The 19375-nt window shown below is 40.9% G+C and overlaps 1 protein-coding gene across 1 annotated transcript in view; it reads right to left on the reverse strand.

The window, feature by feature from the left end:
• Nucleotides 1-15962, reverse strand: part of igf1rb (insulin-like growth factor 1b receptor) — a 55766-nt gene extending 39804 nt beyond the window's left edge. Inside the window, exons 1-2 of the mRNA XM_044193526.1 lie at nucleotides 15042-15962; nucleotides 7534-8100 (exon numbers count right to left, since the gene is read on the reverse strand). Of these exons, the coding sequence (XP_044049461.1) occupies nucleotides 7534-8100; nucleotides 15042-15132 (658 nt within the window). The 5' untranslated portion in view covers nucleotides 15133-15962. The remainder of the gene's footprint in view (nucleotides 1-7533; nucleotides 8101-15041) is intronic.
• Nucleotides 15963-19375: the final 3413 nt, after the last annotated feature.

Raw genomic sequence — 19375 nt, forward strand, 5'->3', positions numbered from 1 at the left:
GTCAAGGGCCCAAGATGCATGCTAGCATTTTATACGCTATTGTCTGTTAAATACAGCTTTAGCTCCTGTATTTGAGTGGCTGTAAAGGTATCAAACGCTATATTGTGAATGGAAAGGACACTCCCACAAGCATAAGACAGTAACCTGATGTAGGTAACGTAGGTGTTTTCTGGCAAAAATTAAGGCAGGTATGTGTTTACTGAATGTATTGCATTTTAAGTTGATTTGCCAAAAGCACAAACTGATTTAAATGTCTCTAACATTGCTCCTCAGTGACATCTCTGCAGTAGAAGCTAAGGGAAGGGAGAGCATTTCTCAGTCACAATCTCAATCACTTTCAGACCAGAGATTCAAACAGGCAACCACATTGTGCCAAACCAGCTTCATCTATTTCTAGACTAGTGTGTGGGTATCAAGTGAGAGAGTGGGTGTCTGTAATCAGTACATGATGGTATAGAGCTAATCATAGCTGAGATTAGACAGACATCAGCAGGAACTAGTAGTCACTGGGCTTCCTTAAGCCCTAAGCACTGGGTCACACAAGTCAGACTGTCTGGATAACACGACCTTTCTGCTAGAGCTGGGCTCCTCTGACTTTGACTTACTCCTATGAAAAACACTTCCACCCTCTTCCTTGCTGCCTTACATAACATATACACCACACAGTGTCAATGGTGTTACCTGGGCTGTTCCTTTATGTGGTTGTTCTGTATGTGTGTCAGTATGTACTGTACTATTCTATTGTATGTTACAGGTCCTGTTGTCATGTAATATACGTATGAGGAGCTAAAGCCGCACATTAGTTTTATAGACCAAATCCTGCGCTGCACAAGCCCCATCACTTTAAACACACATACCGAGAAACAATATCTCAACTTATTGAAACACTTTTGTCATCTGAACAGTCTGATGGCTTCAACCTTGTGGAACAACAAAGCTTTAGCACCATTCTGCTATTTATCTATCGATCAACACTAACTGCCTCAGTAAATCACAATATCATCCATTCCTTTCCTCACTCTCTCCTTTCCCCTCCTTTACTGCCTTACTCCATCCTTTAAAATTCTACTTATTCCATCCGAAATCAGTCATTTCTAAATAGCACACCACTACTGTGGAAACCACATCGCTGTTAAGACTGCTTGTAGCAGAATCTGAATGTTGTGAATGTTTCACATCCAAATCACTCTGCAAATAGACGCCTGGTCAGTTTTGTTGGTTTAATAGTATAAGTGACCTTCCCAACACACTTTGCAATTCTGTTTAATATATCATGGCTTGCAGTTATACGTACTACAGTTGCTGGAAACAACAGTGTTCTCTCACTATCCTCTGTAGTTACTGGTGTCAAAAAATATATCAAAACTCATTTATGACATACACACACACACACACACAGTGCTTACCATATGTAGCAGTAGTTCCCTTCTCTCCTCACTCATGGTACTGTTTTTTTAGAATAGCTTGCTAAAGAACTACCACAGAGCCTTCGTGAATGGTGTTGGTTGAGCACAACAGCAGGCGTGCTCCCCCTGTTCAAAACTATATCAAAGTATTGTATTAAATTTTGAAACTTCAGTGCCATGACAACACTTGGAGACAGGCTGTAGTTTATTAGTTCATTCTATGTATCTCTAGATGAATATCTAAAAATAACCCTCATCACCTCATCAGATTAGCATAGCATTCTTCAGTGTCCCCTAATCGGCTGCTTTGGGCATCTCAAAAGGTCCAGAGGCTGTTATCTCTCAAGCAGTTCAATCGATTTCATCTCTGGCAGTGGCGCAAGTAACAAAAAGCCCACTATAGTATGTGTCAAATTAAAATATTTAGTGTAGTGAACTTAGGCTCGTTAACTCCATATACACCTAGCCAATATGGCTGCATCCTACTCACAATCCAACATCCTTCAAGTACCAGGCACAACCTGTAAGTTTATGAGCAAAGATTACGTTTTTTTTTTGGTATGGAAGCAGCATATTCAAAGCTGACGTGCTTTCCACCTCTTTGCTCTAATGTTGTGTTCACTGTGCGCTACACCTGAAGTTGATATCTGACTCCCACTACAGCTGAATCACCCTCACAGAGGAAAAACAGAAAAATGATGTGTGAGAATATATACAGTAGCTGACTTTTAGTTGTATTTAAAAAGTGCAGGGAGAAAGTGACGTTGAAAGGAGGATCAATGAAGCAACCGGGTTTTTATTTGTCTGGCTCGGGAAACAAAATTGCAACAAGTTCATCAATGGAGCTTTGTGTCTCAGTCCCAAACTCTAAACACAACCCAAAACTTTATAGCCCAATTCAACACCTAAATATCAAACATGCTGGGAGAGAGCAGACACTTTCAAGGTCAAGTACAGCAGAAAACCCCAAAAACATCAGTGAAGTAGAAACTGAAAACAGGCTAGTGAACATTAAGAAAATATATGTAAACTATGTTTTGGTGACACGGTTTCTTAACTGTTAAACATATCTTTGGTACATGTGTATTGCAATTTCTTGTTATTTATCGGCAACATATACACCATACAGATATATCTGCAATGAGCTAATATTGGCCGATACAATTGACCCAGCTGATTCGTCGGTTAGTTGTTGTTCAAAAAGACAGCAGATTTTTAACAGAAACAATATTGTTTATTTTCTTGTATGTTGATTAAAAGAGATTAAGCAATAACCTGGTCACTTCTGTGATTTACAGTGAAGCAGCGTACCTAAGTGGGCTTTCTGTCATGTTAGTGATGTAGAAATATATCTATTCTATCTATTGTACCATTCATTGTGATCAAGAACAGTCAGCACAGATCACTGATTTTACATCCAAGTTAAACTCTAGCAAGTAACATGATTTATGCCCTCTACCGATTCCAGCTAAAAGTTTTATATTTTTCAAAACAAAATCATGCGGCAGAACTTTTCAGGCAGACAACACTTTTTTTAGAGGCCCTATTCCAGCCCTTACCCACTCACCTAAAGCCTTTTTTTTAAAGTTACATTTTATGCAGAAGAATAGTTGTTATGGTGGTGGGAGTAAGGGGGTAGCCATGTGCACTGCTGTCGGCTAGTGTCTTTTTTGATACTGCCACTAGAAGTTGCTACAGTCAGAAGCACTCAAATCCTACACATAAAAAAGGCATTAAGTTTGTTTTCATACTTGATTCTTGTCTTGACCTGCAACGCCACCATTCACAATAAAATGACAAAACTAACTACTTTGTCCCATACTGTATTTGAGCTGACTGAACCACAGATATCGTTTTACAAGGACACAAAAACAGATCATTTAAACATGAACATATACATCGTTTGTACACATGCACATTACCTTTGTCTTTTAACTTCTAGAGAAAAAAAATATATTAATTCATGAGGGTAACTGTCTCAAAAGGATAACATGTCAGCTAAATGACTATAAATCTAAATGAGCAAACACTGACATGTCAAGTATAGTAAATTCATTTAGTGGCAGGCTGAGCAACAACCCTGAAGACAATACTTTTAGTTTCATGTGTAATCCCTTCAACCAGGGGTTAACAAAAGACAAAAATTCCTTCCAGTAAATCCCTGAAGACCTACTTTGTACTTTAATGATGTGCTTTCATCTCCTCAGACCATACAAAGCACCGGAAAAACATCCCCCATGCTGTTCAATGTGTGAGCGTGTGTGCGGGTTTGTTTGAGAGAGAGAGTGAGACAGTGTGTTTGCTTCCCAGCACGCACAAACATGGCTCTTCTTTAGAAGAAGCCCATGAGTTATGAACGAGACAAAAACACCCAAACCAGATTCCAAAAAACAAATGAGGGAAGTAAACATGGGAGAATGTAACCCCCACCACCACGACTGAAAAACACTCCACTTTCCCAGAGAAGGAAACAGGCTTTGAACCCTCTTTTCCCTCTAACAGTTTTATGAATGAGTTCAGGGCTGAAAGCATGTCCTTTACATTAACTCAATGAAAATAGGGCTAGCACTTTTTGCATCCGTCATTTATTGATCTGATGAATGGCCGGGTCTGGAAATAAAAAGCCTCTGAATACAAAAGTTGACTCTCATGCCAGCACAGCAGACGACCTGTGAGCAAGGCACACATTCAAATAGTAGATCCCACATAAGATTACTGAAGCTTGATACAGGGCGTTATCAGAAGAGACAAATGAAAACCATCACAAGCTGGTCCTCTGTGGACAGAGTGTTTAATGCTACGGGTAAATCAAAAAACAGACATGATTATAAGTATAGCAGCATCAGGCTTTACTATTTGTATTGCTTACATACTACTAACACACAGGATCGTATAGCATACATATAAACAGCCTCTGATCTGCAGACTGGAGCCGCCAGACAACTTGAGGGAATGAACACTGTTTGGTCAACCAATTCAACTACTCCAGCTATCGGCCTTCCTCACTTTAATGAAGCCCGGCATTACTACCTGCAGACTTCTCCAATTAACTACTTACTAAACAGCACAACAATGCAGTCTCTGCAGTGAGAGCAGTAGTGCTCATGTTGTTTGAGATCAATTCTGTTTTAAGGCATTGGCAGATGATGGCCCATTTGCCCTGGCTGACACACTCCCTCTGGAGCCCAGTTGACGGCTTATGCATCTTCACATGGTCATTCTCCACTTCTTCTATATTTAGTCTACTTAAACTGACTTAATAAAACATGTCGACCTTTTGGAAAGGAAGATGCCAACTGAACACAAACACATTAGTCATGGCTAAAATTGTCTGTCCAGTTAGTCAGGTCATGAGATATGGCCGGGAACAAACTGCAAACATGAGGCTTTGGGGCAAGTGTGGTGATGTTATCTGGACCCCCATGTCTTAGGACAGTGGAGAAGAACCTACATTGATTCTGCTGAGAGTTCTGAGTTTACAGAATACAATTTCTTCTTCAAGTTAAAAGACACACAGACACCACTTTAAAAAAGGTGGGGTATGCGATTCTAGAGAAATCCAATACCATGACATAGAGCGAACAACGACACAGCAAATAATACAACTAATGTTGGCTAGGTTGTTGGTTAGCAAACTGTCGCTACAGTTGCTGCTGCGAAGCTAACATGCAGATCCAGGATAAGACGGTTTCCCAGAGCCAGCAAACCAGCTCCAGACAGTGATACTCACAACTCTCCTGCTACTATAGCTAACATCACAACAACAGCATATCTTGGCAAACTAGAAAGTAAGCTGAATGTCCATGGGCAAGTCATTGAACATTACCTGACACACAAATCATGGCTGGAAGAGTGTTGTGCGGCTCGATCTGAGCCACTTTGTTTGTTTCCCCATTTACAGAGCCAGGGCTCTGTACAAACGCCAGATTTTTTTTTTTCCAGCGCACATACAGAGCGGATAGCTAGCGGACCGCAAGGATTAGAATCGCATACCCCACCTTTAACTGCCACCAGTTAACGAAGAAGAATATGGCCCCAGCACTTATATTTGCAGTAGTATTAACAGTGGTTTTAGTAGCAGCAGTATCAATGGTAACTGTTGTATTCTTAGTGGGAGTAGCAGTTATAGTTGTTATTACTAGCAGCAGCAGATGGCTTAGCAGTTGAAGCAGTAGTTAGAGAAACAGTAGTAGCAGCAGCTGTTGCACTAGCAATAGACGTATTACTAGCCAAAAGGCATTTAGTAAAAATAATATCCAAATCTATTTCCTGCCCTTCACAGCCAGCGCCCTCTGAAAAACAACATGTTTTAGTCTAGTCTCAACAGAGTGGAGACAGAAAGATGGCCTTTTATCAGGAGAAACTGTACTGTTTCTGTACAGCGCTGTTACATTTGACCTCCGTGGCTGCTTGTAGAACTGGTAGCCTATATATAGACAAAATTCCTTAATGTTATCATCATAACAGTCAGATAACTTCACAAACTGTACAGCTGTATTCTATTGTGGCCTCAAATCCAGGAAGTGACAACCTTCAAGCTACAATATCAAGATGACCAAAATCCCAAACAATGCCTAGTCTCACACAATATAGCCTAAATATGATATCGAGGAACTTTATCTCCAAGTTGTAGCTGCCTGTAATGTTAACGAGGCAGCTATTTGATTGATGATACAAATGGACACTTAGAGATAGTGGTAGCATAAATTACCAAAATTTAAATGTCCTATTAAATTGTAGAATTCTTTGTCAAAGCAACACAGCTGTCGGTTGTTGTTGAGTTGATGGAAGATGGATGGCCTTCGCACATGTGAAGACACAACTTTAGATAGGGAGTATGGTGGATTCACCATCCATATATTGACTGGTTAAATTATCTGGATAGATATTGTGTCTTATTGGATGAGAAACATCTTTTTTTTTTTTTTTTTTTTTTTTTTTTTTTTTTTACATGAGTCTAATGCCCATGGGCACAAACACAGACAAAGAGGAGAGGAGGGGTCTAGATTTTATTGTTGATCTCTATAGTGTTTTCTTGCTGACGAGAGAAATGATAAACAGCACAGAGTTCTGCTCCTCCACCTGACACCCCCTCCATCCATCCAACATGTCTTCCTCTAACATATTCCACCTCCTGGCTTCTTTTCCAGCATGCCCACACTCTGCCACTCCAACAACCCACAAAGCAGGCCAGGCTTGTGCATATGTCACACATATTTACATCCCTGTAATAAGTCTGTTTACATTTGTGCATGCCTGCATCTTTGTCTGCACTTCCAGTGTGTTTGATGATGGAGACACTGACAGTGTGTATGTACATGCATGCAATCCAGGCCAGTCTTGCGACAGTTCCATGTCACAAGACTGAAAACATCAACATGCTGAGTCTGCAGCAAGGCGCCAGTCACCAGGGAAACAATTCAGCCAGACTCAAACACACACACACACACACTCAGTCAGCCAAAACACATCGTGTGAAACACACCAGCAAAACAAGTCATCTAAAACGCTGCAGTCATAAACACAAAAGGGTGAGTTCACACCCATTGTGCTTGGAGTAGTTTAATTAATCTCTGGAGCATTTACTCCTCTAATTCAGTTTGTTTAGGCAGATGAGAACATTTGAATTGAACTTTCATGGCACCAAATAAGCGCCACAAGACACATGAGCTGCTGCCTCTTTTGAGAGAAATGCAGTAGACTGCGAACCGCCCTAAAATACAAGGTTTTTTTGTATATAAGTAAACAGAGGTTGACATTTGACAGCTAGTAGTTGCTCACATTCAGAAAACCTTGCTCAACAGCGACATGGGCTGAGGCAAAATTGACGTCTTAACTGATGCCTCTACTTAGCTCATTCTTCATGTTTCCTTAACTTGGATAAACACCTGAGATCTGCAGACAAGTCAATCATGCATAACAACATCCCCTTGCTTTCCTCCTTCCCCCCAGCCAAAACACAACAGCTAAAACAGTTAAAGTGACAGGTAGCAGGCCACAGCTGTAGGCACAGCACCATTCATTACACTCCCAAATCTACACAAGTCAGGCCAAAGGCTAGACTGTCTGCATGATCTATTTGCAATTCAAATCCCTCATGAGCAATCATGTGTGACAGTCAGCTTACCTTTCTGGCAGTGATTGGAATTCCAGCAGCGGTAGTTGTAGTTGTTGTTGAACATGGTCTTTCTGCACTGAGGGTTGTTCTCCATGATGCCTGGACACACATCACTGCACTCCTTGGACTGCTTGTTCCCAGCGATATAATTGTTGAACTCTGCGTCCAGGATGAGGGACCAGTCTATGGAGTCCAAGTAGCAGAGCTCGGGGTTCTTCTCAATGCGGATAGCGCCGCGGGTGATGTTCCTCAGGTTGTACAGGCCAATGTCCTTCAGGCTGGTCATCTCGAAGATCACAAGGGCATAGTTGTAAAAGAGGTTTCGTCCGCGTATAACGGTGAGGTTGGGAAAGAGCGTGCTCAGACTGTCCAGGCCGGATACCCGGAATAGCAGCAGGTAGTCTGTGATCGTGGTCAGCTTGGGGAAGCTGAGGGAGCGGAAGACTTCCTGGTTGATGTTGTTGTTGTTTTTGTCACCGATGAGGAGGATCTGCAAGTAGCCCTCCACCACTGTGCAGTTCTCTAGACGCCTGAATTCACTGATGTCGTTGCCAATGTCGATGCTGGGACCACAGACTGCAGGGGGGGAAACGAAAGGAGAGGGTGAGGGGTCATAATCCATTAAATTCAACAGTAACGTAAATATCACCTCATTTGCTCAATTCTTATTTATTTCTTTGCTGTATCCTTTTATTTGACACTCTCCACAGGCATCATAACAGTTTCATCACCACAATATGAGGTCTTGGCTAAATCAAACAGCCCTGCCTGTTCTTGTAAAGCTAAGCAGGAAAACAACTACAAGTGATCAAATGATCTGGAGATTTCATCATTTATTTACACCCTCTTTGCAATAAATAGCTGTTAAATGTAACAATATATGAAATAATGCCCTCCATTCCTGAAATAGGGATATTTATAAAGAGATGTTTATCCAATACATATTTTAAATATTGACAGTACACTTAGGCTATGCTGTTGTTGACAGAACATGTTTGCCTTGCAGTTCTCATTTTTAATGCCAACTTAACATGGTGTGACAAAGTAAATACTACTTGAGTCAGGTTCTATTCAAGCTTAGGTTAACAGCGCAATAAAGTTTAAATTGCTCTGCCTTCAGGCTATTGTTGCTCTTGTGTCCATCGAACATGACCCCAGTTTTTCTTTTCACCGTCTGCTCTTATCAAGCTTTCATAATACAACGACATCAAAGGCATAGAAACTATTCAACTATGAAAGACATCATCCATAAAACGTGTGACTTTCACATAATGAATATGCTAACATACTAATGTTTAGCAGGTTTAATGTTTACCATGTTCCCTATCTTATTTTAGCTTTTTAGCATGCTAACATTTGCTTATTAGCACTAAACCCAAAGTAGAGCTGAAGCTGGTGGGAATGTGATTTTTTTTTCAGCTTTTAAGTCCATGAACCATGAATGTCTGTGTAAAATGTCATGGCCATCTATCCAATAGTTGTTTTGGTATTTAAATTTAGACAGACAGACATTGCCATCCATAGAGCCATGAAAATAACATGGATAAAAACAGCAGCTGTAACTGCAGTGTAGCACCCCCTCCTGGAAAAGTCTCATGATGGACAACATGACAGCTCCCCAAAAGTGAAGCCAGAACATATTGATCGCCCCCTGGTGGCTGGATGCAGTGCAGGTCATAAACCACACCCCCTCCATGTTAGCAGATGGGACATGAGCCAAACTAAAAACTCAAAGTATACGTCAAAAATGTTTTTCCCAAAGATGGTTTCTGTCATTTTAGGTAGTTCTCATTCCGCTGATGTGTGTTCAAGTGTTAATTTTTCTTATAGGTTTGGTTCTAATTAGTTATTTGATGCTATAAAAAAAGGGTTTCACGTCATGATTGACAACTGAGGCTGGCTCGCGATTGAGTCGGCCGGGTGTATGGGCGGGACCTCGATACCGCAGCTCCAGCCCTGATCGCTACTGCGCAGATGCTGGCTCCAAATGACGTAACCAGCGCAAGATGGCTGCGCCTGTATCTGGGATATTTTGGCTTAATTTTTTTTATAGTGGGAGGAAGTGGAGACACGTCGTCCATCCTTATATACAGTCTATGATTTAGACAAAGAAATACACGGAACCAAAACAACTACAAAGAAAAAGTTAAAAAAAGGGCACTGCTTTGAATTCTGTGTGGCCTCTGAATAATCCGAACCCGCATCAGGAAAACTTTGGTAAGGCATGATGGTGATGATCGGGGATGGCAAACACTCCACCCGGTTTGCCTTTCCAACTTTTACTCCCACCTGTGTGCTATGCCTCTAAACAATACTTAGCCTGAAGCCACAGCAGCACCCACAGAAACATGGAGGCCATTATCGCACATCACTGTGAGGAGGATTTAGACTTCAAAAGCTGGAGGGCAGTGAGTCATGGAAAACTCACACCGACCAGCTAACAGTTTGTCACACTACTACTTTAATGCTGGTCTATAAAGTTTTACTGTATAAATGTGACTCAGAGAGGTTTGGGAAAGACACTTAGTTGTTTTCTTAATTGCAACATTTTATAATTAAACATTGCAGGTTTATTGAGTGTAAATTAATGTCTTTTTTTTTATTAAGGAATTGCCCTAAAAAGCAAAACCTGGAGCTAGAGCAATGTGCCACCGGCTATACGTATTCCTACACTACATGTCACGCCCCAGGGCTGTACACATCACTATATAATAATAAATGTAAAGAAAATAAGTAATAGTGTAATATGTAATAAACTTGTCATAAATGCACTGTTTTGTTTTTAATCTCCCTACCATTTTCTAACAAACTACAATAAGGCGATGAAGTATGCTTTATGCATACTGATGTTAAATGTGAATATGTAAGACTAATAAATGTCTCAATGCAGAATATTATAAGATCAGTTACAGACAGTACTGCTGATACCAAAATCTGTAGTTCCCCAAAAAATGTGGTGTTTCTTCAGAAACCACGCTGCTACCGAGGTGGAGCAAAGTTTAATTTTCAAAAGAACACCCTGAACCTTTCTGCTGGCAATGGAAAGTTTTCCCAAACCTCTCAACGTGGTTTGACAGTGTAGCACAACATGACACATCGCAATATTGGAAAAGGTAGTATATAAGTATAACTAGCTACACACAGCTATCACCATTTTATATTCTCAAAATATATAGGGTTCTGATTTTAGCTTTAACAATCAGTAATAATTTACTGTTGGATCAGAACATTAAAAGATTCATTTAAATGTAATTTTTTTTTGCTGTTAAAAATGGTCAACAAACTCATGTTTGTGAACATGATATCAAACAAATCATCTTTTAGGTCATGCAGCTCAGTGGCTCTCAACTCAAAACCACTAAAGAGCAGCTCTGGAGTCAGTTAGACACAGAAAGAGAGGTGCTATGATTGTATGCCACTGCCATAATGCAAACTGCAGGTAAGTGATAAAACAAATAAAACACCCCCTCAATCCCCTCAATAGTGATCAGTCACTTGTTGATGAGGGAGGTAATATTCCTACTAACTTTCAGAAACTTTGTGTGTACTTTTCCCATTTGGGGAAGTAAAGGAAATGTTCAGCTATTTTTCAGAAATATATTGCAAGAAGTGTTTCTGTACCAGTGAGTCACCAACTCTCAAACATAAAGAAAAACATAAAGATGTGTTAAAACCAAGCTCAGCTGTGGCGAAGTTCACAAAAGACAGCAACATTCCTATACCCATTTCACACTAACACAATGGCGCAGGTCAAACCAGCATCTCTTGTATGAAATGGATATGAACAATTTCTGATGTCACAGCAGTCCTAAAGTGTAGCTCAGAGAAAGGGAAGCACATTCCATTTCCCCATCTTTTAGATTGTAATCGTGGGGGGGATTTATCAATAATTCTTATTTAACATCTTGGTTTTTAAAACTGCATACAGAACATGAAGCAACAAGTGAAGATGGCTGCACTACAGGCCTGGCAGGTCATTACTATGGAAGACACCAAGTGACCCGCTGATGTCTATGAACTTCAAAGTCTTCAGCTAATAACTACAAATGACTTACCAACCAACTATTAAATATGCGGGTTTCATCTGAGTTTATGTTAACTAGAAATGGGGGACTGTGTATAAAAAGATATACGGTTCATTCACTCTTAATCTGATGTGGATGCAAATACCTTCAAATTAAAACTGACAGTAAGCACTCCTTACAGTCAATGTTACATTTTAGACCCAATGTGTTTAGGAATTTGAAAACAAGCTGTGGTACCAGATCATAAAGAGAGGAGAAAAAGGTGCCATCCCTACATTATATTATACATATTATCCAGTTCAATGCCACCTCACATATCTACCGCTCTGCACCAACTGGTACACTTTTGAAGAAACGTTTAAATATCTATAGAAAGTAGCAACAGACACCAACAAAAAAAGGACAGATAGACATACATCTCTCTACTGAAAAACACAAAAGAATGTTGGGCCCATTTGTGCAAATTAAGTGAGTAAACTGGCTAAAACAAGTTTATGATTGTCCTATAATTCTTCCCCCAAATAGCATGTTTTACCACAGTAAACTCTACAGACAACAAATATATCCAATGTAAAAACTTTCCCAAGGTTGACCTCTTTCAACCCAGCTTGTGACGTAAGTTTCAAAGCACACTGGAACTGTGGCCTCTCTTTCCATTTGGAATTTTAATTGGGGATCATTTGGTTCTCGTATAAAATACAGGGTTAAAAACTTTCAGCTTTTTGACCAATTGTGCTGAGAATTTAAGTCTTCTCTAGAGAGGACGTGAGAGCCTTTGGTGAGCCATTATAAAATGCCTTTGGTTTGATTTAAGGCAGGCAGTGTGCTGGTATGGTGGTTATGTCTTTCTCTGTAATCTACTTGTCAGTGCACACTGTCAACAGCCCTCAGCGAGCTGCATACCTGTTAATACAATCCCAACCCCCAGGCCTGTAAAAAGACACACCGCCGAGTGACGTTACATCACCACAGCCTTGACGCTTCACGCTCTGTGGCCTCACTGCATCGCCAGCATGGCCATCTTTCACGGGAACTGCTCCTGACCACGCTCGTGAAGATGCTAAACTAAAATTTCGGATAAAAATTTACATCTCGTGCGCCAGCGAAGTGAAAATACCGATAGCAGGTGCAGCAGCTTAATAACGCCCACTCCCTCTCCTCCTACACTGACACATTTTAAACAGCTGAGTACACAAGCCTTTCTCTGCAGCTTTGATGAACCTCCAGATCACATATTTACTTTTGATAACCTTTTCCCAGCTGGCTGCAGCAACCAGACTATCTGCAGACAATCAGAGGAAATCCTCTAAAAGCCCCATAAGACAAGAAATAGGAAGCAATACGCCCTCTAAGCTGGTGCTTCATACACTGCCACTAGACTACAGCAAGTCTGTTTACTCCCCACTTCCATCCTGTTAATGACTGGCCGAGGGGGGGGGGGGCGTATTCATAAATACTTTTGCACAAAACAGGCAAGGTGAGAGGAAATGCGCTGGGAAGCTTTAGCAAAAAATCATTCTTGACAGATAAAACTTGTTTGGTTCACCTGAGTGGCTGTGTTTGCAGCAACAGCAACAAGCAGCTGAACCTGGTTAACTCAAGTTTACCAGCTGCCCTTTAGTCCCAACTGATACAGCAAACCAGCAGGAATGCTTAGAGTTTAGCCACACAAGGAACCTTTAGACAGCTCCACACCGGAGTGAGAATAAATGTAGGATTTCGATGGGAGAACCTCTCTGCTGCTCCCAGGTTTGTCCTGTGACCACTGGGGCTAACAGTAAACCCCATGACACACAGTTCACAAACTCCTCACTCTTTCCAATCAACAGAACTTAGTCTGTTTTGCTTGCGAATGTACTTTGGCTTGTTCTATTTTAAAACCCAGACCCTGGTTCAAGCCCCCAACCCACCCCTCCCCAACATGTCATGATGAATGGGATGAATCAGGAAGCCTAGTTTACAGTATAGCTGGAGTCTGGAGACATGGAAAAATTTCAGGTGGCAACACATAAAAAGAAAATTTGAATAAATATAGAAGCTTTAAATTTGTTACATTTGAAGGTTTACAAGCTGACAGAAGCTGTGGGCTTCAATATGCTGCCATACAGTAGTTAGTCACTAGAAAGTCCCATTCCTTGCACTAAGCCATCTGTCATCCAATTGGTGCTTCTCAAAGTTCTGTTAAATGTTTCAAAAGAAGTATAGTTTACTTCAATGGATTATCGTTGGACTACAATCTATAACCTCAGCCCTTCTGTGGTTCCCATCATTTGCCTGGGAGGATGTTGCAGCGCCTGATCATCGCAGCTGCACCTGGCTGGTATTCATGAAAATATTTCCAAGGTCAAGGTATCCCCAGGTTTGTTAAGTAAAGGAGAATAAATGACATAAAATGTGTACAGCCAAAGAAGAGCACAGTGACACTTTTAGACAAATATAGTTAAATGCTGTGGTTTCAGTCAGTCAATCTTAACTGGAAGTGTTATTATAAATGGACAGCCTTTTGAACACAGTGACAGTGAAGACTGTGGTATCTTCACCCAGATTAGGTCTACATTGTCTCATCAGAAACCTTGGAAAGTTAATAAAATATGACTGAAAGGACCAGGCTGTAAAACCATCACATCTTCACTTCACTGACAAACACTTCCTGTGACCTACAACAATTAAAAATTAACTATTGTGCGTGTTGATGTGTGCTTGTTTATTTTGTGCTGAAATGTCTAATCTTTTATACAATGCTGAATTTGCCAAGGAACAAGCAGTGACAACTGACTTATGTTTGCACACAGTTTGCAGAACTTTTTCTCACTTCTAATAAAATATCACATTTTTGGATGAAGAGGAAATCCAGCCCACCTAAACTCAATGACCTACCTTTTTAATTCTCAAATCCTATTTGTGTTTGCAGTTTTCTGTTGAGATCACAGATACACTCACACTTTATGTTGATTCTAATTCACCACACTGTGACTCAGAGTTGACAGTGTGGTGGATATATAGCTGACTGACTTTCTCCATTGGCTGAGTCATGGTAATGTATTTACAAACACACTTAAACTGACTATTTTTTTCTGGTGTGTTTTAAAACCAAATTACAACCAGACTTTCTACAATATATATCATAGTATTAACCAAAACCAACTACATGTATTAGCACTACTAACATAACAGCATAACATATTAAATGGTTTTCCCACTAACATGAAATTATATTTCCTCCATAAACATAAAGTACTACACCGTGTAACACACGATTCCCATACAGTAGGCTTAATGTAAATTCAAATCTTCTATTATCCCATAGCCACATAACTACATTCTGATACACCATATTTCTTCTTCTCTATAAACGAATCACTTATCTTTCTGATATGTTCACCTTAAATGCAGAAATGTAAAGCTCACCTTATTTCCCATATTGGAATAGTATTGGAGCATAGAAAAAAACAATGTTTCCCGTGTGTAGTAGTGTGGAGTAGCATTACTTACTCTCTGCGGTGACGGGCCGGAGGCAGGACGACAGACCCAGCATCAGACCCCAAAACAAGGTCAAGCGGCTCCTTTCCATTCGAGACCTCATTCCTGGATGAGTAAATCCTCCCAACTGCTGTAAATAAATATGTTTCGGGGAGGAAACGTGGGCAAAACCTGGCCAGAATTGTTAAAAAGCTTTTTTAATATCCAGCCAGCACCTTTTAGCTGTTAGCCGGCTAATGGAGCTAATAGCTACTACATACAGGCTAGCAGGATAGCTTTCTCACGTTTCCTAACGGGAGTCCAGTCGTGCTCCAAAAATCACCGATTTATTCCTCTCGCCAGAAAATATGTATTCATAGTTCTGTTTATTCCTGCCAAAAACAACACCGCGTTGATGTGTACAATGAAACCAATGCGGCTAAACTAGCGGTGGGGATTCCTCTGTAATCCGCATCTTCACGCTCCATATCTGGAGGAAAAACGTTCAACGTCGCGCTGCTCGAGGATCCTCGGGAGGCAGAAAACGGACCAAACCCCCTTAAAATTGGGATGGAAAGAGGCGGTCTAGGGCATACAATAATTTACTAAATCGATACACAGCCCCCGTGTGTGAACGACACGACGTTGGTTTCGAAATATCCAGGATAAAATCTGGTTTAAGACCGCAGCCTCCTTCTTCTCCTCCTCCTCCTCCTCCTCAGCGGCTCATCATGCACACACACACCGCGTTGTTGTGGTAGCTGTAATTCACCGTCATATCAACGGAAAATGGAGTATTTGACCTTATTGCTCCGGGTTTGGTCAATTCCGTTGGTTATCCAATGCCCTCCGTCGACAGCTAGCTGAACAGGTAGCGTAGTTAGACAGATTAATGTACAGGTTCATACACGGTCTCCTTCGATCAGTCTGCAGTCTGCCGTGTTCACTATAAACACGGCGCCGTGCGCAGAGATCGTCTCTGTTTGAAAAGATGAATCACTCGAGCTTCTGCTCCGCCTTCCAGTATGTGAAAGTGGGCGTCGCTCTTACTGCAGTTTGGCCACCATAGGAGAGCAGTTACCATAGTGACTGGTCTGGTACTCATCACAAGAAGGTCAGTTTTATCTCTGTGTCTTAACAGTTTCGTTGACAGAATAAACTGTAAACGACAAGGACACCGCATCTCATTACTTTATCATTATCATCTGTGGGCCATTTCACTACGCCATCTTTTCCTTCTACATTCACACCAGCCACCGAGGCGGGGGTTATAAAGTGAACCGTCATTACTCTACCAGTAGCTCATAAACAAAAGTGTTCCTCCAATTTGACGAAAGCATTAATTTGTGCACTTCTTCGTCAAGGTCCACATCATCACCACAACAAATCAAAAATGTAGACAGAGTGAGACCTCGTGCTTACTTCTCCTCTCTGGTCACCGCCGTAGCGGCTCCGTTTACGACGCGGTGTGAAGGAAATTCGGGATTTGGATCCAGGATCAGGCTTGTTTTGCTGCTCACAAATACACAGCGGAGGGCTGCCTGTACAAAGATCGTGTCTGTCTGCACAACCTGTAATTACAGTCTTAACCAATCTACGCAGGCACAGGTGTGTCTTTATATGTATATAGTGTTATAGGCACAGGTGTGTCTTTATATGTATATAGTGTTATAAGCCTGTCATTCATACATGTGCAAATATCACTCGCGTCTTTATATGTCATTGCCAATATTTATTAACCTACAAGTGTCTGTATTATATCTGTCTTATTGCTATCTAGACATAAATAAGAATATGTGATCAAGTTGTTTTTACATTATGCTATTTAACTTTGTTTAATGTACCGTAATAGAATTCATATACAAAATCACACAAAAAAAATCTAAATTGTGTTTACTCAAATGAAACCCCTTTAGGTATACGGAATATATGGATGATTTTTACAGAATAAACATCGAACAATTTGAAAAATGAGCCCCTCAAATACATCTCATCATGTAGTCATGTCTTGTGGAGCTTGGTAGCAACTCACGCAACAACATTGGGCTCTGGGTTTCCTCTGAAACACCGAAATGCTGCCATCTTGAGGGGAGCGGAACTAACTGCAGACTTCTTATCTACAGTAAAATAATAACAAGAGGGAGGGGTAAAACTTCAAACTACTAATTTGCTAAAGAAAACTATGAAAATATGAATGTATTCATTTTTGTACCATTGAGCTTCAAAAAAAGCCATAAAACTAACAGGTGAAATAAAGTCATAATATAGCCGTGTGAGCTGAATATATAGGGAGACACAGCAGTTAAAGTTGCGCCCCTCATATGGGGATTTTAAAACAAGTCTGCTCATCACACTGACTTTTACTTTGTTTGAGACCCAGACAGGTACAGTTGCAATGATCTTTCGATGTCTGAGGCCCAGGCTGAAGAAGTGGAGGGCCAGCAGCATGTGATGTTGTGAGAGAAGCAGACAGTAAACAAAACCGTCCATAGAAGGGCCCCTGACAGTTTTGATTATCCCTGTAATTACAGGCCGCTTTCATCACTTCACAGAGCAGAGCACAGAGGCATTATTTGAACGCCACACATTACCTCAGCTCTGGCAGTCAGCACTCGGCATCCGTCACAATCCAACAATTAGCACTGAGAGAAAAAAAATGCACATTAAAAATGAAGTGAATATCAGTGGCCACCCAAGAGTCCAAATAGAGTGAGTCACCCTCTAACAAGTGCTCACTGTACCAACATGACCTCCCTGTGCCAGAGAATGTTGTGCCTGTCCACTTGCATTTGTTAAGTCCCTATTAAAGTCCCCATGAAGGCAGCCGGCGGGCCCACCTACCTCGACTGTCCCGGTGGAATCCATTCTCGCACTGCACTCATGTGGAAATAAGCCTGTTTACCACCAACGGGTCACACATGCTAATGAGCGTCTGTTTGTTTTCCACTGTGTTCATGCAGGAGGAAGGGAATTTAGAGAGGAAATAATAGATGATATGCAGACAACAGCCCAGGTGGCTTTGCAGCACTAATGATGAAAAATGTAGAACAGAGAATTAATGGATATGAAATCAAAACAGGAAATGTGGGCTGACATTTTGATGTTGCTGGGTCGGATCACACAGAAATACAGAATGTCGGCTGACCTGGTTAGTGGTGTAGTTGTGGCTTAAGAATAGACTGGCATTAGACCACAGACCAATAAGCTTTGTCTGATGAACCCCCATCAGGTAAGGTATGATACTGTGTAGAATTAGATACTTGTCTTCCCCATAAACTGTAGATCCTATATACAGTCTATGGTCTATATTGATGACACAGCAATCAATCCTCAGAAAAGTCCTTTCGTATCGTCTGCCATTCACAGAAAGGCACATTATCATTGTGTTAAGAAATAGTTTGCTTCTATAAATAGATTTTTACTGTTCTATAGCACACATGAAAATGTATAAACACACACATAAACTTTGGGAACCACCACTACAGCATACAGCATATACTCTCAAAATTCTGCACACCCAAACAGTTAATGCTAAATAAATATGAACTCTTATTTGTACGTTTATTTTTTAAGCGCTTTGCAAGGTTTTTTCCGCTCATTCAGCCATTTACTGATGGCAGCAAGCTACCACGCAGGGCGCCGGCAAACCACCAGGATCAATTTAGGGTTCAGTGTCTTTCCCAAGGACACTTCGACAGGACAGGAAGAGGTGGTGCTCACACCGCCAGCCCTGTGATCATTGGACAACCAGCTCTACCTCCTGAGCCACAACCACCCCTATTTAACTTGTCATAGTAGGAAAAACACAGGTGTCATAATGACATTAATGATGACTCTGTCAAAATGAAGCAGCTACGCTCACTTCAGCCATCATTCATTTGATCATTTCCACCGGTGCTTTTCCTGCCGTGACGTGTCAAATTGTCTTCATTAAAAAAAAGACCTATTTGCCTTTAGATGCATGATAAAATTGTATGTGATGTTTTTGTTTCACAGGGCAGAAGATTAGCACCGTTCCCTCACACCAAGGTCCAGGAGGTAAATGTTGTCTCTGGTCCGATACAAGTGAGGTGGACTGGAGAATCTAAACAGTCTGTAGATAGAACAGGTAAAACGCACTACTGTTTCCCTGCCCAGCTCCCCCATGACCATGATTAATTATGGAGGAATCATACATTCTTATTTCCTTCATTATAGTATCATCAACTACAATCCATTTTCACAGAATACTGTAAATTTAAACTTGACAATATGTGATTGTTAAATCAATGATTATATTGCATTATCAGTTAATTGATATATTTGTTAGAACAGCAACAGGCTGAGATGAGCCATATGAGAATTCTGCCTTTCACTGATGGTAACAG

Source organism: Siniperca chuatsi, linkage group LG1 (genome assembly GCF_020085105.1).
Source record: "Siniperca chuatsi isolate FFG_IHB_CAS linkage group LG1, ASM2008510v1, whole genome shotgun sequence".
NCBI classification, from domain to species: Eukaryota; Metazoa; Chordata; class Actinopteri; order Centrarchiformes; family Sinipercidae; genus Siniperca; species Siniperca chuatsi.